General features: G+C 58.2%; 1 protein-coding gene and 1 long non-coding RNA gene across 4 annotated transcripts in view; one reads left to right on the forward strand and one right to left on the reverse strand.

Moving 5' to 3' along the window:
* The first annotated feature begins 181 nt into the window (after positions 1–181).
* The window catches only part of SMARCD3 (SWI/SNF related BAF chromatin remodeling complex subunit D3), a 36501-nt gene continuing 9960 nt past the window's right edge, over positions 182–26722 (forward strand). The window contains exons 1-2 of one of the 2 annotated variants that reach the window (XM_017345664.4): positions 182–332; positions 2335–2481. In XM_017345664.4, coding sequence (XP_017201153.1) covers positions 2437–2481 — 45 coding nt within the window. In that variant the 5' untranslated portion in view covers positions 182–332; positions 2335–2436. The remainder of the gene's footprint in view (positions 333–2334; positions 2482–26722) is intronic. The other variant, XM_089299511.1, reaches the window with a different exon arrangement.
* On the reverse strand, positions 12259–26500 carry LOC149125369 (uncharacterized). 2 transcript variants are annotated; one of them, XR_016210400.1, is made up of 4 exons: positions 26283–26500; positions 15104–15234; positions 12707–13042; positions 12259–12617 (listed from the first exon to the last, which is right to left on the reverse strand). It is a non-coding gene; the product is annotated as an uncharacterized LOC149125369 (long non-coding RNA). The 2 variants fall into 2 exon arrangements; XR_016210401.1 differs by lacking the exon at positions 12707–13042 and having other exon boundaries at positions 12259–12656.

Genomic DNA, 26722 nt, shown 5'->3' on the forward strand with positions numbered 1-26722 from the left:
GCGCATTTCCCACGTGTGTTCATCCACACAGGATGCTCTACGTGCGTGGATCGTGGGCATGCAGATGCACGGACAGACCTAAGATGTGTCTATGTACAGGCTGAAGATCACCACGGATCTGGCGAGGGGCTCTGAGCCGGCGATCACGCACACTGATGGATGGGGCGACGCTTCCCGCTCCGATCCCTAACTCATTATTAAGCTCCTCGCTCTTTGCAGACGCTCCCTGCGCCTCCCCCGCTCCGGGCTTCAGCGGCGCAGGCGCCGGGCCGAGCCCGGCGCAGAGCGGGGAGCCGGCGGCCGCGCTCCGGGCCAGGGTCCCGGGGGAGCAGGTGAGCGACCCGCGCCGCGTGGCCCCCACGGCCCTTGGCGAAGACGCCGCCTGGCCGCGCTGCGCCGGCGCCCCCGCCTTCCCTGCCTGGCAGTAGCCGCCTCGCCTCTGTTGGCATCCTCCTCCTCCCTCTGCCTGGCATCGTCCTCCTCCCTCTGCCTAGCAGCCTCCCCCCTCTGCCTGGCATCTCCCCCTCTGTCTCCTGCCTGGCATCCCCTACAGCCCCCCACGCCTGGCAGCCTCCTCCCTCTGCCTGGCAGCTTCCTCTCTCTGCCTGGCATCTCCCCCTTACCTTCCCCTCGTCTCTACCTGGCATCTCTCCTTCTGCCTCCCTGGCATCTCCGGCTCTTCCTTCTTTCCTGGCGTCTCCCCCTACTCCTGACTTTGCCCCCCTGCCTGGCACCTCCCTGCACCCCACCCCCTGCCGGCTGCCTCCTCCTCCCAGCCCTTTCGTTGAGCCTCTTCCCTGACTCGGAAGTTCCTCTTCACCCCCTCCCTGCCCGGAGACCTCCCCTACCTGCTACCCTCCTGTCTGCCTTGCACCTGCATTTCCCCTGCTTCCCTTGTCTGGCACCCTCCTGCCTGGCACCTTCTCTGCTTTCCCCGTCTGGCACCACTCTCCTCCCTCTGCCTGGCACCTCCCCTCCTTTCCCCCAACCTGTCACCTCCCCTCCTCCCCCCTGCCTGTCACCTCCCCTCCTTCCCCCCACCTGTCACCTCCCCTCCTCCCCCTGCCTGTCACCTCTTCCCCCCAACTGTCACCTCCCTTCCTTCCCCTGCCTGTCACCTCCCCTCCTTCCCCTGCCTGTCACCTCCCTTCCTTCCCCTGCCTGTCACCTCTCCTCCTTCCCCTGCCTGTCACCTCCCTTCCTTCCCCTGCCTGTCACCTCCCTTCCTTCCCCTGCCTGTCACCTCTTCCCCCCAACTGTCACCTCCCTTCCTTCCCCTGCCTGACACCTCCCCTGCTTCCCCCCACCTGTCACCTCCCCTCTTCCCTCTGCCTGTCACCTCTTCACCCCACCTGTCACCTCCCCTCCTCCCCCTGCCTGTCACCTCTTCCCCCCAACTGCCACCTCCCTTCCTTCCCCTGCCTGTCACCTCCCCTCCTCCCCCTACCTGTCACCATCTCCCCCCACCTGTAACCTCTTCTCCCCCCTACATATCACCTCCCTTCCTTCCCCTGCCTGTCACCTCCTCTCCTCCCCCTTACCTGTCACCTCCCCTCCTTCTCCCCTACCTGTCACCTCCCCTCCTCCCCCGGCCTGGCACCTCCCTGCTCTCATGCCCCCTCCAGGTCCCCGCTCCTCGCCCACCCCAGCCCACCCTTCGCTTTCCTCTAGGTCCTCTCTTAGCTCCCCGCCCCTCCTCATTCCCTCTGCTCCTCACCTTTCTCCCAGTTGATCCTTGGCCACCACCACCTTCTGCCCACATGGCTACAGTGAGCCTGAACCCCTCTCAAGCCCCACTCCAGCCCTCCCTCTTGCACCCCATAGCCACAGCACCACTCATTCCTTAGCCTCCATGCCCCACCTCTGCCCAGGGGCTTCTGCTTAGCAGTGGAGTCTGACCGGAGCCGCAGGCTGGGAGGGAAGTGTGGTGGGGGCAGGTTCTATGGTAGACCCAGGAAGCTGTGCTCCCGGGAGGTGCCCAGAGCTGGTGGGGGAGCCGGTGGACTCCCTGCCACCACCCTGAGGGTCCCTTCGAGGCCCAGCATTGCATCCTGGCCAGGCAGCCCCACTCTCCCTGCACCTGCTGCCACAGCTCCCACGTGCCTCTCCCTGCTGGGGCCTGGGGTCCACCTGAACCCTGGTGCATGTCAGTCTACCCTGTCCTGCGGGGATCCACGGGCTGCTCCCCAGCTGTGTCCAGGCCCTGCCCTAAGCCTCCCCCTGCCCGTATAGCTCCCCAACCGCTTCCTCAGGCCTCCTTTCCCCAGCCTCCCAGGGCCCTTTGGAACCTGTGATGGGGGCTCAGGCTCTGGCCCCGACTCCCTCTCCTTGCAGATCCTCCTCAGAATGGCCCTTGGTGCAGCAGGTGCAGTGGGCTCTGGGCCCGGGCCCCACGGGGGCACTGGATGACTCCCCTGTTGCAGGACCCTGCCATCTATGACTCCAGGCCTTCAGCACCCACACCCACCCACCGTGGTACAGGTAGGTGTGTCCTGCCCCAGCAGCCCAGGAGCAGCACTTCCGGGGTGCCACTGAGCGTGCCAGCTCTGGCCCTTGACCACACCACACAGCCCGCTCAGTACTCAGGCCCTCGCTGGACTCCCGAGTGCCTGTGCATTGCCCCTGCTCAAGCTTCCCACAACGGGGCCTCCTCCCCCTCCTCTTCCACCTCTGATGTCATTTGGGCCTCTGCTTCTGCCCTGGTAGTAGCTCTTGGGAGAGTCCCCTCGCTTCCCAGTGTCCCTGGCTTTGCCTCTCAAAGCTGCTCCGAGCCAGGGACAAGCTGGTCTGAAGCCAAATTTTGGGTTCACGTGGAAATGGTCTGACTTGTTCAACTTCCTCCCCACCCACGGAAACAACCATCTCTTCCTTCACTTGTGCATGGCACGCATGGGTGTATGTGTACACACACACACACACACACACACACACACACGTGCATGCCCACACATGCATGCCTTGTGCCTCTGCTAGCCGGAAGGAACCTGCAGATCCCCCGGTATAACTTGGACTCCGCAGCCTATCCCCTGTGGAGTTTGTTCTGGATGGGAGGAGCAGGTGGTCGCCTACTGTGTGGTCCCTGCAGGAGCCAGCCCTGCCCTGCTCAGAGGCCTAGAGCTCAGATGTGCCCTCAGGCCCTGGCACTCCAGTTGGACCCTCCTGGGCTACCTGGCTAGTCCTGTGTCAGTCCCCCCTGCCCAGAAGAACCCTCTGAGACTCAGGGTGGAAAAGCCCCCTTGCCCAAGAGCGCCACCCAGCGGAGGGGAGGCCTTGGCACTGGCTGTGGGGCTGAGGTCGTTTGAGCTCTGTCTGCTCGGTGCCGCGGGTCCCTCTTGGCCGGCCTTACTTGGGAGTGACTCAGCAACAGGCTGGGTGCTGTTGGGTCTCCAGGGGTGCAGGGTCCAGTGCCTGCCCTCAAGGCCCACAGCTGAGTGGAGAGTGCAGACTCAGGCAATCTGGGCAGGAAGTTACCACGGGTGGAGCGGACCTGGGGCCCTGAGGGGCAACATCAGGAAAGCTCTGGAAAGGTACGATCTGCAGGGACTCCCCCCACCCCAGGGTGGGCTGGTGCCATGGGTGAAGGCTGGCGGGATGAGGGTCTTTCTCAGCTTCTCCTTCCTCCTTCCACCAGCTGCCAGTCTGCTCTGAAGACCAAGTGCAGCCCTATTCCCCTCTGCGCTCCTCTGCCAGGCCCAGAGCAAAAAGGTGCAAGGCGCTGGCCCCTGGGCAAGCCCCGCTTGGTCCAGAGGAGGCAGGTGGCCTGGTGCTGGGCACCCTGGGAACAAGCAGTGTGGGCAGCCCCAGCCCCACACCCAGAGCCCTGCAGGGAAGTCAGGACACCCCACAACAGCCCCACCCCCCTCTGGGCTATGCAGGCAGCACCTTAGGTGGGGTGTGGACCTGGGCCCCTCTTGGTGCTGCTTGGCTTCTGAGTGCAGATTCCTAAAGCAAAGGAGTGGGCTAGTAGACTCCACATGTTCTCCCTGGGCTGGGGAACTCCTGAAATTCTGCAGGTCTGAGGGTGGAGGCCAGGATGGATAGAGGGGAGAGAAGGACTGGGGGTCAGTCCCACATGGGGTTGCTTGTCTGGGATACACTCAGCTAAGCCCTGCATGGGTGGGATTGGGGGATTTCTGTAGTAGAGGGGAAGGAGGTGACCGACAGGCGGGAGGGCCTGAGAGGGCAGGAGTTAGAGGCTCTGGACACACCGTCAGCACCTCGCCCTGATCATGACGTGATTCCTGGGGAGCCAGGAGCCCCAGCCCCCAAGTGATGAGGCAGTGAGGGGGTGAGGCGCTGGGGGCAGATCGGGCATTTGACTTTGGAATCACATAAATATAAGCCTGACCTCTGTGAGCGTGCGGTTCCAAGCTCTTGGCGGCCAGTGTGTGCTCAGGCATTGGGATGCTGTAAGCGCCCCGGTGCCAGGCAGCGTCTAGACGGGCAAGCGAGCGCAGGCGTGCAGCAGCTGGAGGCTGCGTTGCCCTGGGCGCTCCTGGTGTGATTGCAAGTGAGTGCTGTTGTTAGTGAGTGTGAAGTGGTGGAGTTAATGAGCTGAGGTGTCACTCCCCCCTCCTCCGTGAGGTGTCGCTGGGAGGAGGCAGAGCCCTCCTTCTTTGGCTGAATTCTGAACCGCCTGGAATGCCTGCAACAGAGGGGCCAGCCCAAGGCTGCTGCCTGTCTCTGGGGGGTGCACAGCTGGTGGGGGTCATGGCTGTGCCTTGTTGATAAGGCCACCTGCAGACCCTTGGCAACTCCTAAGGGACCAGACGGGAGACGTGATGGCTTCAGCTAGGCCCCGTGTATGGGATAACACATCCTGCTGAATCGCTTCCCAAGCCTTGAAACCAGTTGCGTTGCGAACTAAACTTACTTCCAGGGAATCTGAGAGTGTGGCGCATGAGCGTGTACCCACCACGTGCCTTTCCTGGAATTGACAAACTTGGACCATCTCCCACGTGAAATTTTCCAGACTGAAGAACATTCTAGGGCCTGGAGTGAGGAACGGGGAGCTAGGGAAAGAAGGTGGGAGGAGCAGAGGGAAGATGGGGACGAGGTACTGAGATGCCTGCCACCTCTTTCCAAAGAAAGGTTTGAGGCAGTTTGCAGAGATGCATGGGATGGAGAGAAAAGGGGTTGGAGACCTAAGCTGTAGCCAAGAAAGATGTAAGTGCACCAGACACAAGGCCCGGGGCCCAGGGCTATCAGCAGGAAGACTTGAGCAGTACGGGATCCATGCTGTCGGCAACACAAAAATCAAGCCTCTTGCGCGTATCACTGTGGTTTCTGCTCGGGAGACCCTGAGAAGTCTCTCCTTGGTGATGATGCTATGTGACAAAGCGAAGCAGTGTCCTCAGCCGAGGGCTAAGGCAGCACCTAGCGCAGTCCTGTCCGCCCATGTAAATAAACATCACCGATCTCGCATAACCCAAAGGTAAAAGCGAGAGCATCAGGAAGAGTGGGCGTCGGCCTCTGCACCCTCGTATTCTGCGCGTGAATCTTGCAACAATGGTTCTGGCAAATGTGGGGCACCCTGAGAGTGGTTGAAATCGGGAATTAAGCACAGAGCCACGTTCTCTAGCTCGGGGTGCTGTCTTCATAGAAAGTAAAAAAACCTCCCTCAGTACCTGTGCTCAACAGGTGAGTTTAGGTGTAAGGAGGGACCAGTCATGTGCCTGGCCCTTTAGGTGAAAATAGGCCCAGAGGTCAAGATTATTTTTTTAAAGATGTATTTATTTGTTTATTTGAAAGGCAGCATTAGAGAGACAGAGGGAGACAGAGAGAGAGGGAGAGAGGGAGAGAGGGAGAGAGGGAGAGAGAGAGAGAGAGAGAGAGGTTTTCCATCCACTGGTTCATTCCCCAGGTGGCCACATGGCCAGAGCTGCGCCAATCCGAAGCCAGGAACCAGGAGCTTCTTCCAGATATCCCACACTGATGCAGGGACCCAAGGATCTTTGGGCCATCTTCCACTGCTTTCCCAGACCATAGCAGAGAGCTGGATAGGAAGTGGAGCAGCCAGGACTTGAACCAGCACCCATATGGGATGCCGGCACTGCAGGGGGCAGTTTTAGTCGCAATGCCACAGCACCGACCCCAGAGGCCAAGGTTATATCAACGGCAGAGATAGCCAGGCCAAATGTCGAGGGCAGCTCCTATGCCCTCACCTGGGTCACAGGAACAGGAAGGGATGGTCTCCAGTCCAACGAGAGGACTGGCCGGAGAGAACGCAGGCTTGCCTTCAACCCCTTCACGTCATCCAGGAAACTTGTCCTAAGGTGCCAAACCATCAGTACCTTGCCAAACAGAGCCCCATCCCACGAGGCAGAAGGCTGATTCCAGAGCCTTCTCCTGGTTTCCTTGTTTCACTGGCCACACTGCTGGACAGAGACACCAGGCTCAAGTTAGACCCGGGAATGGCATTTGGCAGTACCCCGTTGCTTCTCTCTCCTTTGGAATGATCACCACATCCTTTCAGTGGGTCTTCTGTCCCACATAGGTCTCAGTTCCACCCACTTCTTTTTAAATTTTATTTATTTGAGAGATCGAGTTACAGACAGAGAGCAGGAGAGACAGAGAGAAAGGTCTTTCATCTGCTGGTTCACTCCCCAAATGGCCACAATGGCCGGAGCTGAGCCGATTCGAAGCCAGAAGACTGGAGCTTCTTCTGGGTCTCCCACGTGGGTGCAGGAGCCCAAGCACTTGGGCTGTCTTTCCTAGGCCATAGCAGAGAGCTGGATCAGAAGAGGAGCAGCCGGGACTAGAACCGGCGTCCATACGGAAGGCAGGCACTGCAGGTGGAAGCTTAGCTCACAACGCCACAGCACTGGCCCCAGTTCCACACACTTTTATTTTTCATGTAACCACCCCCGTCTTGCTGCTCTTGTCTTCTGCCTGGACCTCTGAGGTCACCACCCGACAGGCCTTCCCCTCCCTTTGGTCCCACCCCCACCCCAGTAGCTCCCCGGTCAGGCGCAGCTCTCAGTGTTCAAGAAAGCACTCCATCCACAACTGCTCCTGTGCCAGTGGAGAGCCTGCCTCCTGCTCACCCTGTCAATCATCAGCCATCAGCATCAGCGCTGCCCTTGCTCCACGATGCTATGTGACGTAAACCAGATCTCGCTTGGTTCCAGGCCCCAGCCTCCATTGGTGCTGGCCGCTTTACAGCTCCAGCCTGGAGTCTGTCCTTTCTGGCCTGTACCTGTGAACTCCCACATGGAGTTACCCATCTTTCTAATGCAATCTGTCATTTTTTTTTTTTTTTTTTGGAAAGGTCTATTTGGGGCCGGTGTTATGGCATAGTGGGTTAAGCCACCACCTATAGCCCTGGCTTCCCATATGGGTGCTGCTTTGTGTCCTGGCTGCTCCACTTCCAATCCAGCTCCCTGCTAATGTGTTGGGGAAAGAAATGGAAAATGGCTCAAGTGCTTGGGCCCCTGCACCCAGGTGGGAGATCCCGATGGAGTCTGGCTTCAGCCCGGCCTAACTCTGGTCACTGTGGCCATTTGGGGAGTGAACCAGCTGACGGAAGACCTCTCTCTGCCTCTGCCTCTCCCTCTTTGTATGTAACTCCACCTTCCAAATAAATAAATAAATCTTTATGGCTGTAACAGCCGGGGCTGAGCCAGGCTGAAGCCAAGAGCTTTTTCCTGGCCTCCCATGTGGGTGAAGGGGCCCAAGCGCTTGGGCCATCCTGTGCTGCTTTCCCTGGCCATTAGCAGGGAGCTGGATTGGAAGCAGAGCAGTCAGGGCTCAAACTGGTGTCTATATGGGATGTTGGCACTGCAGATGGCGGCTTAAAACCCACTGCACCGGGCCAGCGCCGTGGCTCACTTGGCTAATCCTCCGCCTTTGGCACTGGAATCCCATATGGGTGCAGGGTTCTAGTCATGGTTGCTCCTCTTTCAGTCCAGCTCTCTGCTGTGGCCCGGGAAGGCCGTGGATGATGGCCCAAGTGCTTGGGTGCCTGCACCTGCGTGAGAGACCAGGAAGAAGCACCTGGCTCCTGGCTTCGGATCGGCATAGCTCCGGCCTTAGCGGCCATTTGGGGGAGTGAACCAACGGAAGGAAGACCTTTCTCTCTGTCTTTCCCTCTCACTGTCTGTAACTCTACTTGTCAAATAAATAAATAAAAAATCTTAAAAAAAAAAAAACCCACTGCACCAAAGCACTGGCCCTGTAATCCGCATTTCCAAGAGGCCCCCCTGCTTTCCCCTTAATCAAATTTTTATTTGGAATAAAGGAAGTGAGCCAGCAGAGCTCAGGAAAGCCCTGTGGTCCTCCAGGGGTCACTCTGGGTGGGCTTGGAACAGGCCTGGTCTGAGTCAGCAGCAGGGGCCCAGGCAGGTGGGCTTGGAGGAGGAGGTGCCTGTCGGGGGAGTGGAGAAGGGGAAGCCTGTGCCCTCCTAGGCCTAAGCAGAGCGAGAAGCTGCCTTCCTATCCTGCCTCCCAGCCCCTTTCCAGAAGAAAGTGTCACTTGGCTTTTTCCTTTTGCCTCAGTTTCCCCTCGAACCCCCTTTTTACCACTCCCCACCTTACCCAGGCCTCTTCCTTCAGAAGAAAACTGACTTGGAGACACTTTTGAAAGTATGCCCATTTGGGCCGGTGCCGCGGCTCACTAGGCTAATCCTCTGCCTTGCGGCGCCAGTACACCGGGTTCTAGTCCCGGTCGGGGCGCCGGATTCTGTCCCGGTTGCCCCTCTTCCAGGCCAGCTCTCTGCTGTGGCCAGGGAGTGCAGTGGAGGATGGCCCAAGTGCTTGGGCCCTGCACCCCATGGGAGACCAGGAGAAGTACCTGGCTCCTGCCATTGGATCAGCGCGGTGCGCCGGCCGCAGCGCGCCAGCTGTGGCGGCCATTGGAGGGTGAACCAACAGCAAAAGGAAGACCTTTCTCTCTCTCTCTCTCTCTCTCTCTCTCTCTCTCTCACTGTCCACTCTGCCTGTTTAAGAAAAAAAAAAGTAGGCCCATTTGGTGGTCTACGGCCCCCCGACCCCATCCAGATCACCCCAGCCCCACCCCTGTCTTTCTCAGCAGCACCTCACGCCCTAGGCAGCCGACACACAGTCTCCTGCAGGAAGTGAGCCAGGGAGGCAGGAGGCGGGCAGAGTCAGAGCAGCCAGTGTCCACTGAGGACTTAGGGTGAGTTTTCTGAGCTGGTATAAGAATTTAAACTGGCTTGACTAATTCATCCCCCTAAGCCACCCTGTGGGGTAAAGGCTGTTTTAATCACTGTCACTTTTATTTTTTTTTTAAGGCAGTTACAGATAGTGAGGGAGAAAGTTAGTTCTTCCATCCGCTGGTTCACTCCCCAAATGGCTGCAATGGCCAAAGCTAGGCTAGGTCAAAGCCAGGAGCCAGGAGCTTCTTCTGGGTCTCCCATGTGGGTGCAGGGCCCCGAGCCCCTGAGCCATCCTCCACTGCTTTCCCAGACCATTAGCAGGGAGCTGGATCAGAAGTGGAGCAGCCAGGACTTGAACCGGCACCCGTGTGGAATGCTGGCACTGCAGGTGGCAGCTTTACCCACTACACCACAGCGCCGGACTCTCAATCACTGTCACTTTTAAGATAAGGAAACTGAGGCATGGAGAAGTGAAGTAACTTCCTCAAGGTTATGGCGAGGGTCTGAACTGGGGCTGCCACCCCATGGGGCCCTCAGAGGTATGACACGCCCAACCCAAGGGTGGCCCTTACGGGACGAAACCGCCACCACTTTGTGCCCTGGCCCGGCCCTTCCTCTTCCACAACTAGCACTGAGGCTCAAGCACAAAGGCTGTTTTTCTTCGTCCACAAAGCACCTGCCACTTGCTTCCATGATCTGCTTGGCCCCTGGGAAGCATGTGAGTTTGTAACCCCTAGGGTAGGGGGTGGGGAGAGGATATGGTGGGTCAGGGAGCTCTTACCCTTTGAAAGAAGGTGGCTCCCTCTCAGCTCCATCCGTAGTTTCCAAGTGTATTGGTGGGCATGTGTTGCCAGCTTCCTGATTTTCTAAGAGGTTCTGGAAGTCTGTCTTTCCTGTGGACTCCTCCAGTTTTTAATGTCGGTACCTGGTTAGCATGTTTACGACGCAGTGTGGCATAATCCAAGCCATCTTCCCTGCCCAGTTTGAAACACCCAGCTTGAGCTTCCCTTACCCCACCATCCACCATCTGTCATCCCCTTTGACCCTCAGCCCATGCCCCAAACAGTGATCCTTATCAAGAACTTGGGGGCCCCCGTGTGCCCGTGGTCCCAGGTAGGAGGTGCTGTCACCCTCGGTGGCTTCTCGTCAACAGTGAAATCATTAACAAAACGCAGGGTCTGATGGAAAACGTGAGGACCCTCGGCCCAGAATAGATCAGCGCTTCCTGAGCATTGCTCGTCAGTCCTCAGTGAGGCGCTGCCGGAGGGGAGGGTGCGGTCCCCACTCTCAACTTGTCCGAGTTTGAAACCCAGAACAGAGACCGCTGAGGGAACCTGGGCTGCCTTACCAACCCGAGGGAGCAGTCAGACGGTGCCCTGAGAGGGACATTGACCTTGTGGTCAGAAGGCTGGAGCCTGAGCCTGCCTGTTGGCACTCATTCACTGGCCCAGCGCTGAGTCACTCACTCTTAGACAACTCCCCAAGCCCGCTGCTGCTGTCTTTATCTCTTTATTTTCTTTGTTGAAAAGATTTATTTTTTATTTACTTGAAAAGCAGAGTTACAGAGGGAGGAGAGAGAGAGAGAATGTTCCATCTGCTGCTTCACTCCCCTAATGGCTGTAATGGCCAGAGCTGGGCCAGGCTGAAGCCAGGAGCCAGGAGCTTCTCTCGAGTCTCTCACATGGGTACAGGGGCCCAAGGGCTCAGACTACCTTCCACTGCTTTCCCAGGTGCATTAGCAGGGGACTGGATCGGAAGTGGAGCAGCTAGGAATGAAACGTGTGTGCATCCATATGGGATGCCAGAGTTGCAGGTGGAGGCTTAATAGACTAAGCCGCAATGCTGGTCCCCTGGTTCTGTCTTTAAAATGGATGTAGTTTGGCCGGCGCTGCGGCTCAATAGGCTAATCTTCTGCCTTGCGGTGCCGGCACACCGGGTTCTAGTCCTGGTAGGGGCGCCAGATTCTTTCCCGGTTGCCCCTCTTCCAGGCCAGCTCTCTGCTGTGGCCCGGGAAGGCAGTGGAGGATGGACCAAGTGCTTGGGCCCTGCACCCCATGGGAGACCAGGAGAAGCACCTGGCTCCTACCTTCAGATCAGCGCGGTGAGTGTGACTCTCAATCTTCAGATCAACGGCAAAAAGGAAGACCTTTCTCTCTGTCTCTCTCTCTCTCACTATCTACTCTGCGTGTCAAAAAAAAAAAAAAATGGATGTAGTATCTGTCCCTTTGACCTCCGGGGGTGTCCACAGGACCAAATGATGCATACTGAGCTCTTCTGTAAAGATGTGCAAGTTGGAAGTGTTTGACAAAGTCTCCCAGAATCCCCGGGGGATGTTAGGTGAATGCCGCCGGCTGCAGGAGTTAGAAGTTAACACCTGGCCCTTGGCAGGACAAGGAGGGGCAGCACAGCTCCGATTTGTATCATTTGCCCATCCCCGTGGTGTAAGTACCCCCAAGCATGGCTGTTGGGAAGCTGTTGACCTGAAACTCTCACACACCGCTGGCTGGGTGTCGCAACAATCGAGTAGATCAAGTATGACAGACTTGCTAAGAACTGAAGACTAAGCCAAAGGGTGTAGATGAGTCTGGAGAGGGCCTTTGTCCACCTGCCTGCCTTTTTTTCTTTTTCTTTTTCTTTTTTTTTAAGATTTATTTGTTTATTTGGAAGTCAGAGTCACACACACACACACACACACACATCTTCCATCTGCTGGGTCACTCCCCAGGTCTGGGCCAGGTTTGGGGTAGGCTGAATGAGCCAGGAGCCAGGAACTCCAACCTAATCTCCCACGTGTATGGCAGAGGCCCAAGCACTTGGGCCACCTGCTGCCTTCCCAGGTGCATTAGCAGGGAGCTTGTCTAGATGTGGAATTGCTGGGACTCAAACAATGCCCCGATGTGGAATTCCTGCCACCGTGCCAGCCCCCTGTCTGTCCTTTTCTAAGTACACTCAGCACAAACTAGGATGAAAATTGAGAGTCACACTCACTGGATTTATGAATGGGGCACAGCTAGAAAAGGTGGTAAATGTATTGGAACGCAGAAGTGAGATTCGAATGCTCTCTCAGTCAGCTGGAATACTGGGATAATTCCTGCAAGATGAATATCAGCAGTAATAACCTAAGTGTCTGGTCTTTAAAAAAAAAGATTTATTTATTTATTTGAAAGCCAGAGTTACATAGAGAGAGAAGGAGAACCAGAAAGAAAGAGAGAGGTCTTCTATCCGCTGGCTCACTCCCCAATTGGTCGCAGTGGCCAGAGCTGTGCCAATCAGAAGCCAGGAGCCAGGAGCTTCCTCCGGATCTCCCACGTGGGTGCAGGGGCCCAAGCACTTGGGCCATCTTCTACTGCTTTCTCAGGCCATAGCAGAGAGCTGGATTGGAAGTGGAGCAGCCGGGACTCGAACTGGCGCCCATATGGGATGTCAGCACTGCAGGTGGCGACTTTACCCCCTGTGCCACAGCGCCAGCCCCAGTGTCTGGTCTTGAATGGGGACAGGCAACTTTGCAAGTATGAGACAGGAGACATGTTTTGTCACAATCTGAACAGGAAAAAAAATGAGTTTAAGTTGACAGCAAGCTCAATACCCACCCGAAGCAGGCTGGGTGACTTATTCAGCCCCGTGTGACGTCAGCTGAACGTTCACAGATGGCGTCTCGGGGCGATTTTGCTGTTTGCCGTAGCCCAGTGAGACAGCACATGTTCACGATGAAGAGGCGAGGCTGAGAGGGCCCCATGGCTTAGTCCTTTTGTCCTTCTGTCCGTCAGTAGTGGATGAAGACTCAGAGTTGGTCTGCAGCCCCAGCAGGTTCCACTCTGGGTTGTGCCAGGGAAGCACCAGGTTGTGGGCCTTGCTCTCTGTGGCTCCAGGCAGGCAGGATACTCAGGGGGAGACCTCGTTTGACCCTGACCACCTCTGTAGAAGACCTGATTCCCAGAAGGATCACATTCTGAGGTCCTGGGGGAGACCCAGTCCCACCTATAACAGGAGGACTGACAGCTGCCTTCAGATGTGTCTTGGGCGCTGGGAGGACACGAGATCTGGGTGGCCAGAATCTTAGGGAGGTGGCTGGGGCTCAGATCCCTGAGTCATGACCACCACAGGAAGAACCGAGACCCCAAGGGGCAAGCTGACCCCCTGCCACGGCCGAATCCCGGGCTCCTGGGCCATTGGAGTGGCTGCTCCTCACCTGGTTCAGTGTTCCTCCTGTGAGAATGCACAGAGCCCAAGAGAGGCCTCCAGCCCTCCGGTTCCTGCAGTTACCCTGGGCATTTGCTGTGCCTCCCCGTCTCACTAGCCCCAGTCCTGCCCCTGCAGCCAGTTTCACCACTGTCGCTGCTGCTGCTGCGGGGCCCTGGCTGCTGATGCTACCTCTGCCTCTGCTAGAGACATGGGTGCAGCTCCCTGGAGCTCCCAGAACTCCATGGAGTCCACCGTGTGCCCTTGGACGTGGCTGTAGTGTTGGCTTCTCACCACTGCTACCAAAGCCAGTGGTTCCGCCAAGCCACAGCCCATCCTGCATCGGGTTGAGTGATGCAGGTGACTGTTTAAGATCAACCCAAGATCAGGGGTCCCCATTAGTCTGGAACCTGATGTGGTGGAGGCCGACAGTGGTAGAGAGGGCAAGGAGGAGCCAGAGAGTGAGACAGGGAGCACACTCCCCCTTTCCTTATAAAGCCACCATGATTCACTGTGTCTAATCATCTGCTGCCTTCAGACACTGTAATAGGATTGAGTTCCATCCTTAATCCATTAACACCTGACTCTAGGGATCAAGACCTAACACATAGGTCTTCAGGGGATAACCAAACTAGTGTCCAAACCATAATGGGGACCAAATCCTGTCTTCAGGAGCCTGGCCTTCAGTCCCAAGGAGCTGATGGTTCATTCCAGATCAGGGACTGGCATGGGCAAAGGTTCTGAAGTGGGCAGGGACTTGATGAGTTGGAAGACCAGCGAGGGAGTCAGTGGGGCTAATGGCACCCATAGGGTGGGTTCCATCCTGTGGGTTCTGGCAAGGACTGTGGACTCTAGTGTGGAAACCCTTGTCAGATCTTAAGCAAGGATGCATCGTTTTTGCAAAGACCACTTTAGCTATGGCGTGGAAAGCAAGATGGAGAGAAACAGGGGGAAGAAGTGGGCCCATTGGTCCTCCAAAGAGATGGCCAGGCCCAGGGTGGTGGCCGAGGAGATGCAGAGGAGCCAATGGGCTTGAGAGATCTTTTAGAAGTGGAATCCAGAGAGCTGCCTATGCAGTGAATATGACGTCACTTTCCAAGGTCTGTACGAAAATGGAATTGAAAAATAAGTAGGTTTTGGTGCAAAAAAAATTGAAATCCCTGCATATTTTTTTCCATAATATGCAGTTCCATGAGCTTGTTGAAGACGCTTGTATGAGGGCGAAGGGAGAGGACGATGTTAAAACAACACAGCGTGGACAATGGCAGGACCCTGGGGCCAGCTCGGTGGGTGTGGAGATACAGCAGAGCGCGGAGGAGGATCAGGGCTTTCAGTCCCCAGGCAGGGTCCAGGCAGCAAAGACAGGGCTTCAGGGATGTGACTGAGACCTGGTGAGGAGGCCGCTTTGGCAGCAGAAGTGGGGCTTGCATGGACAAGTGGACATCCTGCCTGTCTCCTGTCCTGCCTCACTCCCCGGCTGCCTCTTGGGCTGGAAGTTATAGCCTCAGCCCTGATAAAAAAAAAAAAAAAAAAAAAAAAAAAAAAAAACTCAGAACTCCCCTTGACTTTTTTTTAGTTAGAAAAAGCCAGTTTATCAGGGGTTTCTGGAACATTCCCCACTTTCTCCCCTCACATCTGCCTGCAGCACCAGGGCTGGGGACAAGCCACCTGGCATGGGGGCTGGTGGTGGTGGGGAATCCCAGTTCCATCCCCTGCTGACTGTGTGACCTTGGGCCAGTCATTTGGTCTCTCTGGGTGTTAGATCTGTTAGATCGCCACCTGCAAGGTGAGTTAATGGCCATACTTACCTGGTAGGGGGTTGTGAGCATTTACTGAACCGACGGATGTAAAGGTGTCAGGAGTCAGCTTCCCTTGGACTGCTTTAGCCTGTTCAGCTGTGCTGGGCACCTGTCCTGCCCGTCCTGCCATTCATACATCCCTTGTCAGGATAAAGCATGGGTCTTAGGAGGGAGGCTCTGGCCTGGCCCCTACAGGGTGCCCAAAGGAGCAAAAGACTTCTGAAACCCTAGATGCCCTGTACTCCCGTGAGCCTCTCGCCCCTTCTGGGCCTTTCCCGGCTGCTGGCTCAGGGTGCTGCTCAGGTACTGCTCTGAGAAAGCTTTCTGGGCAGCCCTGCCCAGCCCTGTCGGGGGCCCCTCCTCCCTGCTCACTCTGCACCTCCACACACTTGGCACAAAGCCATCGGTCTTAGCTTTCTCCATGACCATGAGGTCCCCGGGGCAGAGGCTGTGTCTCACGGCCAGGGAGGGGAGTGCAGGTGTGGGAGGAGCCCCGGCCTGGCCTCTGGAGCCTCTCTCAGCCCTTCCCAAACCTCGGCTTTCCTAGGCCCGGCACGTGGCCTTGGAGCTTCTTCTTGGGCTCACACCCCGTCCATTTGCTCCTGCAGGTCTCCCCCACTTTTTCAGGGTCACGGGCTTCCCAATGCTCACACTGTTCTTGGCTGTCTTCTACTCAGAGACATACCTGAGTGGTTTGTGGGAAGCCCAGGGCTCCCATAATGCATCACTGAACTATCAGTCATCCGGCCGGCAACTAAAAGCTGGGGTGAGCCCCTTACCTGCGCCCTTCATGGCATTGATGGCCCCACTAGCAACGGGCTCTGAGGACTCCCTGGTTCCACCGCGGACTGGCAAGACAGCACGAGCCAGCAGGCCCCCGGGGCCAGCTCAGTGCAGGGAGTCCAGCACCACGGGCCAGGCAGATAGGAGCATCAGGAAGCTAATGAAAACAGCCACCAGGGATGATTCATGGCAGCCACTGTGCTGAATTCTGCCCCCCCCCCGACCCCATGTGTCCTCACATCCACCTGTCTGTCAGTGCGGGGCCCCCTGCTTTGCAGACACGGGGTGCTGCTGGGAGGATACACTGGATAGAGGCCAGGGGTGCTCCCAACACCCCCAGTGCACAAGACAGTCCTGCCAATAGACACCTATCCCAAATGCCAACAGTGCCAAAATGGAGAAACCCCATTCTAGGATCCAAGCTCAGGGCCATCACACCATGCAGACTGGGGCAGTGGCGGGGGGAGACCAGGACCCCAGAAAAACCAGAGCAGTGAGCAGCTGTCGAAACCCTGCCCCGCCTCCCCCCAACACCTGTCCTCCCACCCCACCCACCCACTCCCAGAGCCCAGTTCTGGGAGCAAGGGCTCCCTGCCTGTTAGTTATCCTCGCGATGCAGCTGCTAGCTTTTGTTACGAGGTTTGTGGAGACCACAGGTGCTGCACCAAGCAGTTCCAGGCCGTGGGAAGAGCCCCCCTTGTCTCCTCCCTCCCATCTGCCTGTGGTGAATCTTCAAGAGGCTTCTTGGCTGCTGCTAAAGCTGTTGAGCCAAGAGTGAAGCACTGACATGCTGACCTACAGGCTGTGCTGTGTGTAAGCCTGGCTCTGGCTGCGAAATCCCTGGGGATGGACAAGCCTTAGAGGCCACATCCCCTCGGTCGCACCTACTTCTGCCTGGTTCTTCAAGAAAGCGGTGGTCCATTTGGCATAGCTGCAGCCTGTTGCCTGTTCACATCGCTTTTCCTAACCTTTAGGGGATCAAGTTGGACCCTCCAAGTTTCCTAAACCTGTGGCCACCAAGTGGCTTCAGGACACAGGGCAAGGTGGCCAGGGCTGTCCCAGGACACCCCTGGCCTGTGTCTGGGCGACCACAGTCTCCTACAGGACAGGAGGTGGAGGGGCTGAGGTGCAACAGGGAGGGTGTTGGGGGCATTCTGCGTGCGAGCTTCCACAGGAGTTACATGGCCACACATACGTGTCCATCTGTAAGGCCGGGGGAAGCCCCAGGATGAGCGATGTTCCAGGTTTGACTAGGATGTGGTTTTTTGGCTACAAAGTCATGTTTACACAAGAACTAAGGGGACCTCCTCAAGTGCACTGGAATTTCAGACACCTTGGTGGCAACTTTTCTGGGATTTGCATTGACACAGTTTGCGTGAGATTGTGGGGGCGTGTTTTGAAAGGTATTGAGGGTAGTTCAGCCTAAATGTACCAATCTCCGGCAATCCTGATTCCTCCTTTAAGACGGGTAGATGGGGTCGGTGCCGCAGCTCAATAGGCTAATCCTCCACCTAGCAGCGCCAGCACACCGGGTTCTAGTCCCGGTTGGGGTGCCGGATTCTGTCCCGGTTGCCCCTCTTCCAGGCCAGCTCTCTGCTGTGGCCAGGGAGTGCAGTGGAGGATGGTCCGAGTGCTTGGGCCCTGCACCCCATGGGAGACCAGGAGAAGCACCTGGCTCCTGCCTTCGGATCAGTGCAGTGCGCCAGCCGCAGCGCGCTGGCCGCGGTGGCCATTGGAGGGTGAACCAACGGCAAAAAGGAAGACCTTTCTCTCTGTCTCTCTCTCTCACTGTCCACTCTGCCTGTCAAAAAAAAAAAAAAAAAAAAAAAAAAAAGACGGGTAGATGTTTGGGGAGGGTGGAGGGTACCAGCGTTCATGGTTCTGCCACTCTGGCCAACGGGCAAGCGCTCTGCAAGAAGATGCTGGAGAGGAAGCTTGGGACGAAGGAAACCACAGGGCCTTGAGGTCAGGAGACCTGGTTGGCAGCATTTGCCTGCCCCACGATATAGCACAGTGATTTTGGCCAAGTCCCTTGGCTTCTCAGAGTCTTATCCTGCTTGTCTTTATTGATTTATTTTTTGTCAAAGATTTATTGATTTATTTGAAAGGCAGAGTTCCAGAAAGGGAGGGAGAGAAAGAGAGAGTGAGCTTCTATCCACTGGTTCATTCCCCAAATGGGTGCAATGGCCAAAGCTGAGCCAGTATGGAACCAGGAGCCAGGAGCTTCTTCCAGGTCTCCCATGTGGGTGCAGGGGCCCAAGCACTTGGGCCATCTTCCACTGCTTTCCCAGGCCCATTAGCAGGGAGCTGGATCAGAAGTGGAGCAACCGGGACTCCAGCTGCTGCCTGCATGGGATGCTGGCACCAAAGGCAGCAGCTTTACCCACTATGCCACAGCGCTGGCCCCCAACTTGCTTTTCTCTGGAATGGGAGTCCCGCCACGCACCTGATAGGGCATCTGTAAAGGACTGGCCAGGTTAACGTGTGTGAAAGTGCTTGGGCACTTAAGTGCTATGCAAATGTAAGATGATGCTCAGACTACACCCTCAGCCTGCGTGAGGAAGCACTCGGGGAGCCTTGAGTGCCTCCCAGTGGCCTCTCCTCCCCTGTACCTTTGATTTATTGGACTCTCTACTGTGGGCCAGACACTTAGGGATTTTCAGTGCATTGTGCACGTAAAGGTCCCTGCCTTTTGAGGTTCCTACATTTTGATGGGGGAAAAGAGAAGTTAAACTCTAACATAGTAGGTTGTATAGGACAGTGGAAGGGGAACAGTGCCATTGGGGAAAAAATCAAACAGATTAGAAGAGTTAAGGAGTGTGGATGGAGGGGGTGCTGACGTTCTTAATAGGACGGACAGATTGTGCCTTGTTGAGGAGGGGACACTTGGAGGTGAAGACTCAGCCATGCAGCCACTGGAGGAACAGCATCCCAGGCAGAGGGGACAGCAAGTGGGAGAGGGAGACTGGCAAGTACCTGAAGGTTCCAGAGACCCACGAGGCCACAGAAGGTCTCAAGCAGAGAAATGGCATAGTCTGACTCCCTTTTTAATGGGTTACTTTGGGGGCCAGAGTTGCAGCATAGCTGCACTCCATATTGGAGGGTCGGTTTGAGTCCAAGCTACTCTGCTTCCAATCCATCTCCCTACTGGTGCACCTGGGAAGGCAATGGAAGATAGCCCAAAGGCTCGGGTCCCTGCCACCCTCCTGGCTTATCGCTGGTCTAGCCCCAGCCATTGGGGCCATTTGGGGGATAAGCCAGAAGATGGAATATTCTCTCTCTCTGTCTCTGTCTCTGTCTCTCTCTCTGTATCTCTCTCTGTGTGTGTGTCTCTCTCTCTTCTGTTTTTCAAATAAATAAAAAATAAAAGTCACTCTGGTTACCATGTTGACATGGTGGTGGGGGCTGGGGGGGACAGGCTGGAAGCAGGCTATTCAGTAGCTGTGGTTTGGACCTAGGGAGACAGCAGTGGAGCTGTGAGAAGTGGCTGGATTCTGGATCCAGAGTCAACAAGGTTTGCTTTCAGATTGGACGTGGGGTGTGAGAGAAGGAAAGGATTCCAGGATGACCCCAAGGTTGCAGTCCTGAGCAATTGGAAGCAGAAAGAAGGCAGTGGCTAGGCAGTTTGCGGCGAAAGAGCAGGAGTTTCATTTTGGATGTGCTAAGTTTGAGCTTAGTGACCCTGACGGGGCGTCTGCAGTGGGATCCAGGGAGAATTGAAGCCAGAAAATATGGACGGTTCCAATGAAGTCTGCTGCAGCTGACCAGTCGCCTCTAGGGGAGGTGGGGGTGCGAGAGGTGTCACACGGGGAAAAGAACAGTCCTTGTGTGTGCTCACGGAACAATGCAGTGGAGAGGGAAAGGTGGTGATACGAGGCTGTGGGAATCTCTAGCAATGTCCTTGGGCGCGTGAGAGAGAGGGAGCTGGCACAGGAAGGCGTGGCTGCTATCTGTCGGAGCATAGGGAACTCGTGTCTGGCCGGGTCCCCTAGTCGCTGGTAGGTGGGAGGATGTGGCGGGAGTCTCTGGCTGTTCTTTGAGAAGCTTCCATTTTCCCAGTAAAGTGGGAAGCGAGAGCATCAGCTGGGAGCAGAGAGTGGTGCAAAGGTGTAGCAGGCTGGAGGGGGAGAAGATGTGACACATTCCTGAGGGAGGGGCACTGGGTGTGAATTAGCTGCAGGAAGAGTGGAACTGCCCGCAGCACCAGGCCAGGTGAGGCCAGGCGAGGCCAGGTGCTGCTCCTGATCAGCCAGGAGCCCAGCAGGTCATGTGTGTGTTTCTCGGACCACATTCAGGTGCACAGGTGCAGACAGGAGTGCATGTAACTCTTTTAATATATATATACATTTGAGAGAGAGAGAAAGAGCAAGTGCTGATCTGCTGATTCGCTTCCCAAATGCTCACAACAGCCAGGGGGCTAAGCCAGATTGAAACTGGGAGCCCAGAACTGAATCCAGGTCTCTCACATGGTGGCAGGAGCCTGGTTACAGGAGCCGTCATCTGCTGCCTCCCAGGGTCTGCAATAGCAGGAAACTGGAGTCAGGAGCCAGAGCTGGGATGCAAACCCAGCCACTGAGTTAAACATGTGCCAATGCACGTGAGGTTATGTTGCTGTAATTGAACAAGATTACGTGTAAGAGAGGAAGGAGTGGCTGTGATGAGGGGTGCAGGTCAGAGAAGTGGATCAGTGGTTCCATAGGGGTCACAGAATTCGGGGGTCAGAGTGAGCTGAGAAGAAAGGAGAGTGGAGTGCAGGGGACTGAAGGTGGAGGGGGCCACAGTTGTCTACGAGAGGACCCCTGGCGGGGTGCAGAATCACTAGACAAGGAGTAGCCAGGGAACTTGGGGGTACTGTGCATGTGCACCCCAAAGATTGGCAAGAAGTAGGACACGAGTCGTGCTCTGGAGAGCGGCATGAGCCAGGAGCCAGAATCTTCTGGAAACAAAGGCTCTCTATATGGGGTTGAGATGCAAAGTCTGGAACAGCAGTGAGGAGCAATGAGGGTCCTTGCCCACCCTGAGGCCAGTGGTAGGGGGACTCTGGGTAGATCACAGCTACTGCCTGGGGCGGGGGTGGGGGCATCTGGGAAAGCAGGACACCCTGTGTTGCCACTGGGAGGTGGCAAATGGAGAATTCCATCTGTGACAAACCACATGGGACCGCGTTTCAGGGACTGGTGAGAGGGGAGCAGAGGAGGGGGTGCATAGACCCCGCAGGGCTCAGCGTGCAGGCAGGGAGGCTGGGTCAGGGGTGAGGGGCATCAGGGGATTCCACTTGGTGCCCTGGGCAGGTGAGTGGTGAGGGACGGTGGGGGCTGGGGGAGAGTGGTCCAGGCTGTCTTGGGCCTGTGCACACAGACCTGGGAGCGGGCTCGCCCTTGTCCCTCCTGGGGGAGTGGAAGACATGCAGGAGGCCAGGCTCCGCGGTGTTCTATTTATACATTCTGCTGCCCAGCACTAGTGGGTTTACTTTCCCCTGCGAAGGTCTTAAGGAAACGCAGATGCATTTTCCCCCTATTCAGTTTTCTTTGCTCAGGTGGCGTCCCAGACTTCAGAATGTAGTGGTTGGCAGAGATCCCTGTGGCCACCTGGCCAGAGCTGAGGCCTGTTCCTGCCTCACAAGTCCCCAGAAGCTTCCTGGGAGGGGGGAGGGGGGAGCGGGACAGGAGGCCCCCAGGAAGGCTTTCCTGACTCTGAGCTGCGTAGGACAGAGGAGCCTGGAGGGGCTGGGCTGGGGCTCTGGAAAGAGGCGGCCTGGGGCCCAGGAGCTGCAGGGAGCGGCATGGACAGTTGGAAGAGGTACTGCCAAAGGCCGCCCAGCCCAGCCCAGGAGGGAGAGCCGAGCCCAGGGTGGACGGCCCGGCAGTGGGGATGGTGTGCTGGCGTCCCCTCATTTCACGGATGAGGGCAAGCATCCCCCCCCCGCCCCGAGGAGGAAGTGGCACTCCCAGGGCCACACCAACAAGCACGAGCTGACCCCTAGGCCACAGGAAGTCAGGAGGCGGCTTCCTGAATCGGGTCCCCATCCGCAGCAGCCAATGCAGTGAAGACTCTGGAACCCAGACTGGGTGACTCGCCTGCAGCCTCCAGCGTTTGGGACACTGCGGGAGCAGAGCAGGAGTGGGGGCTTCAGCCGGCGACACAGGGTGTTGCAGGACGAGTGGGCTTCACCCCCCACCCTGCCCCATCAGGACCTGAGAGGGCGCCCGGGCTCCCAGACTGGCTGCTCTGTGGCATCTTGGAAGCCCTGGGCACACGTCCCCCTTGCTTTTGTCCTGGGGTTCAGCCACAGCCAGGTGTGAACCCAGAGGTGCTGGGCAGAGTGAGGATGGCTGTGCCAGACAGCTCCCTCCATCTGGAGCCGTGCCCAGGAGCCCACAGAGCGCCCCTCAGGATCCCCCATAAACACTGCCTTCCCACACAGCCGGTCCTCTGGTGATGGGAACAGGCTGTGCGGCCGTCTTTGTGTAGTGTCGCAAGCTGCTGGGCGTGACCTGCTACAAGAGACCACCTCATTAACGGTGGCCGTGAGGGGATGAGAGAAAACCGATGTAAATCCAGAGTGTGCCTTCTGCCTGTGCCTGCGGGATGCTTGGAGCCCCAGAGGCCGGCTCTCAGCCCGCCGGCAACCGGCAGCTTCAGCTCCCGATGTTTGCAGTTCATTGTGCGGTGTGTGTGTGTGTGTGTGTGTGTGGTGTGGTGTGTATGGGTGGGAGGGGTGTCAGGGAGCATCCCATTAGACTGAGGAAACCCACGCAGGCAAAGAGAAAGGAGGATTTATTCATTCAGCTAACCTTTATCATGCACCTGCCTACCAAGCAGGACCCTGGGGACCCCCAGGTAAGGCCTTTCTCCCCTGGCAGGATGCGACCGGCTGTGTGACAAGGAACAGCGCCCAGCCAGGGGGACTGAGGAGAGGAGGGAGGGAGCCATTGGGGGTGCCCCTGAGGACTTCATGGAGAAGGGGTGCTGAAGCTGGGAGAAGCCTTTGCTCCCCGCGGCAGCAGCAGCGACTCTGGTGGGATGGTCTGTGTTCTGTGTGTGACCCCTCTTGTCCACTTTGGTCCCCATCTCTGCCTTATGGAATCCTTGGTTTCAGAGCAGGAAGGGCCCTAGGAATCCTCTGGCCTAAGCCCCTCCCTTTACTCCTGAAGAAGGGAGGGGAGAAAGTGACTAGGCCAAGGTCACTCAACTGTTTTGGTGTCCTACTTTTCCTTTGTGTGTTGCTTCTTTCTCAGGTATTTGTCTCCGTGTGTGTGTGTGTGTGTGTGTGTGTGCTTGCAAAGCTAACACACAAAGGCAGAGTCACACAGAGACATCCCCCTTAAGGGCTGTGGAGGGTGTCCCAGGCACAGAAACATTCTAGCAGGATCAGTGGCACACAGCTGCTCTGGCCTGGCCTGGGGGGAGCCAGGAGGGGGGCGGGGCTGTGCCTGATACGCCTTCCCAGCCTCCAGCCCACTGCTGAGGGCTGAGCACAGGGTCCCCTCTTCCTATGTCTGGGCACTGGACCTGGGTCCGCTGGCATGCCCTGCCTTGGCTTTAGTGACCAGAGGAGAAAGTGGGGGGTTGGGTTTAGGGATGGGCCAAAGCACAGAAACCAGGGGGCCCTGGCCTGACACCTCCAAGTGGCCCGGTCTGTAAGGGTGATTTTATTCCTAGGGAATGCTCATTGCTGGGGGTGCGGGGGGGAAAAGAGCCTCTCCCAGGGCAGCCTTACTCCCTCCGGTCTTGTTTCCTTTGTTCCTCCCTTCCCTGCCTCCCTCTCCCCGTAGCCAGCTCCCTTCTCCTTCCAGCCATTCTCCCCCGCGCCCCCTCCTCCTCCTGCTCCCCCTGAGCTGTGTCCCCGAGCTGGGACCTCCGCAGAAGGCGGCAGGGCGGGACTCCGGGCGAGGCGCGGGCCTCGGTGGCCATCTTCCCGGAGGGAAGGAGTTAAGTCTCTTCCCCGCATCCCTCCGCCTCCCCCGGCCGCCGCCGCCGCGGAGTCCTGCAGCTGGGCCCTGGGCTGACCTTCACCGGGCGGGAGGCCGCAGTGCGCATGCCCAGGCCGGGGACCCGGCGCGGGCCGAGGGAGGGGCGGCGCGGGCCTGGCCGGCAGGACCCCCCAGCTCCGCGGCCGCCGCCTGCTCGCCCCGGCGCGCGGTGGTGGGGGGCGCGGCGGCCGAGCCCGTCCCGCAGGCCGCGGCGCATCGCTCCCTGCGCGGGGAGCGGCGCTTTGCCATTTGGTGCTGGTGGTGCTTCTGCGAGGGAAGCAGCGATGGGGGGACGGCAGGGGGGACTCCGGCTCCGGGCCGCCGCGCGGCCGCCCTTGCCCGCCCAGAGTGCAGCCTGCAATCCCTGGGCCGCCTTCCCACCCGGGAGGAGCCGGCGGCGGCGGCGGCGGCGGCGGCTGCGGCGTGGCACTGCCGCGCGCCCTTCTGGGGCAGAGCTGTTGGGAATCCTAGCCTTTGCGAGGAGGGAGCCTGGCTCGGGCCTCGCACTTGGGGCCGCCCCAGCTTTGTGACCTGCAGGCTCCCGCTGTCGGCACATCGAGCGGCGCCCCTGTAAAAGCCGCATGCAAACGCAAACGTGGCTGCTGGCGGGCGCCTAGTGAACCTGGCCTCCGCGTATGGGATGTGGCCAGGGGGTGCCTGTGTGTGCGGTTCCCCGCGGCTCCTTGTCCCGCTGGGGCTGGTATTGCTGTGTGTTGGGGGACATGCATGCCTGAGCTGTCCGTTGTCTGTGTCTCCCAGAGGGGTGGCCGAGGAAGGGAGGGGGCTTGAATGATTCCTGTTCTGTTTGGATGTGGACACAAACGATGACACCTGTATGTTCTGATTTGCTATGGCAACCTGCTCCAGGGCTACCTCACGCAGGCTGGGAGTTCCCACTCTCCCTCCTGCTCTTCCCTTAAACCGCCCAGCTGTCCAGGCTGGGTGGGGTACCTGTCACCTCCTCTGCTGTCTCCTCCCCCAAAATAACTCAACATTGAGCTTTACATAAAACCTAGAGGTGTGTGCCCGCCCTGCCACAGAACCTCCAAGGCCTCTGGTTTCCCGTGTCCCTTCTAGAAGCAGCCAGGGTGGGTGGGGTGCCAGTGATGATTCACACCTTCTGGTGAATGGCCCATTGAGCTTTGCAAGCATCCTCAGGCATCTGGTATTATCAGGTGCCTGTGCCCAGCCATGCGGGGAGAGTGGGACTTGCAGGCCAGGCTCTGACTCCGGGGGCCCAAAATCTGTTGGGGAAAGCAAACCTAACACACAAAGAAGCACAGGGCACATCATCAGGCAGACATCAGTCCAGGGCCAATCCAAGGGGCAGAGTAGACATCGATGGGCATTTGGAGAAGAGAAAGATCCGTGCACATGGGTGATGCCAGGGAAGGCTTCCTGGAGGAGGAGGGGCCTGAACCGTGCTTTAAGGGTTGGGTGTGGACAGGCAGAAGGGAGGGGTCTTCCAGGAGAAAGAGCAGGAACAGGAGCTTAGAAATGGGGGTGAGTGGAGGGGGATGAGGTTAGCGGGCTGATGGGAGCAAATCTTCATGCATTGCCACCAGCCACTTCATGGCCTGTGGCTGACCACTAAGCTACCCCATGGCCGGGGCTTCTCTGTGTGTGGGTGGTGGTGGGCAGTGGCCTGGGGTGAAGCCCTGGTAGGAATGGGGAATTTCTGGGTCCCCCCCCACCAGGCCAGAGGTAGAGCCTGAAGCAGAGACCCTCTCTGCCTTTCAGTAGACAGTGGGAACCTACATGGGCACTCACAGCCCGGCACGCAGTCCGGGCCCAAGGGAAACCAGGCTGCAGGCAGAGTCTGGGCAGAGCTGTCCCGCGTTCTTTGTCCTGAACTCCCCAAGGCAGGAGGGCCAGGACCCCCAGGGCAATGCTGGGTCTTCAGGGCCCAACTTCAAGTAGGTGTCCCGTTGCCCCGCCCTCACCTGTGTTGACACCACAGCCCCAGCAGGCCCTTAAACTTGACCCTCTGTCGTCCCAAAGCCCACGGGCCCCTCCTCCGGGAGGAGGAGATAGGGGCGTGGCCTTGGGGCATGGGCGGGGCCAGGGCGCCCAGTCTGGGGATCTCAGGATTCGCCCCTCCTCTTTCCTGTCTCTCCTCCACCCCAGGGACTGCCAGCTCCCTGCACACCGCCCCTTCGGGGGCTCGCTCTCACCCCACCCTGCGCCCCGGCTTCCTCTGGGATGCTGAGGCGGGCCCGACCCCTCCGGGGTCCGCACCCCTAGGCCCTCAAGCCCCGCTTGTCTCCTGCTTCCCAGACGCCCCCACCGAAGCCCCCAGCCCGGCCCTGCGCCGCCTCGCCCCGCGTTTCCCCCTCGCTGCGCTCTCTGAGCCCCGTCCCCGTCCCTCCTTCCGAAATACTTGCCCTCCTGCCCTCACTTTCTCACACAGAGGCAAACAAAGACCCACATACCCAGAAATAGCCTCGCGCGGAGCGGAGCGCAGCGCAGGCCGCGTCCCGGCCCCACGCACGCGCGCAGGCCTGGCGGCTCCCGCGCAGCGAGGCCCCCGGGCGAGGCGTCCGTCCGTGCGCCCTCGTCAACACCCGCAGCCGCCGCGCCGGGCCGCAGGGTGCGGACGCCGGCCGCCAGACAAGGGCACAACACACACACACACACACACACACACACATACACACAGAGCCGTGCGCGCAGGGAGCGCCTCCTCCCCGGCACACCCGGCGCGGCCGGCCTCGGCTCCCCCCCGGATTCCTGCCCGCGAATGTTTCCCTACTTGGCCTGCCAGGTCTCTGGGGAAAGGGCCTCAGAAATGCAGCCGGAGCCTCTCGGGGAGGGAAGAAAGTTGGAACTGACTGTTCCCTGCCTGGCCCTGCCGGCGAATTCCCTAACCGAG

Source organism: Oryctolagus cuniculus, chromosome 7 (genome assembly GCF_051225735.1).
Source record: "Oryctolagus cuniculus isolate XC-2025 breed Fujian yellow rabbit chromosome 7, ASM5122573v1, whole genome shotgun sequence".
In the NCBI taxonomy this organism is placed as follows: Eukaryota; Metazoa; Chordata; class Mammalia; order Lagomorpha; family Leporidae; genus Oryctolagus; species Oryctolagus cuniculus.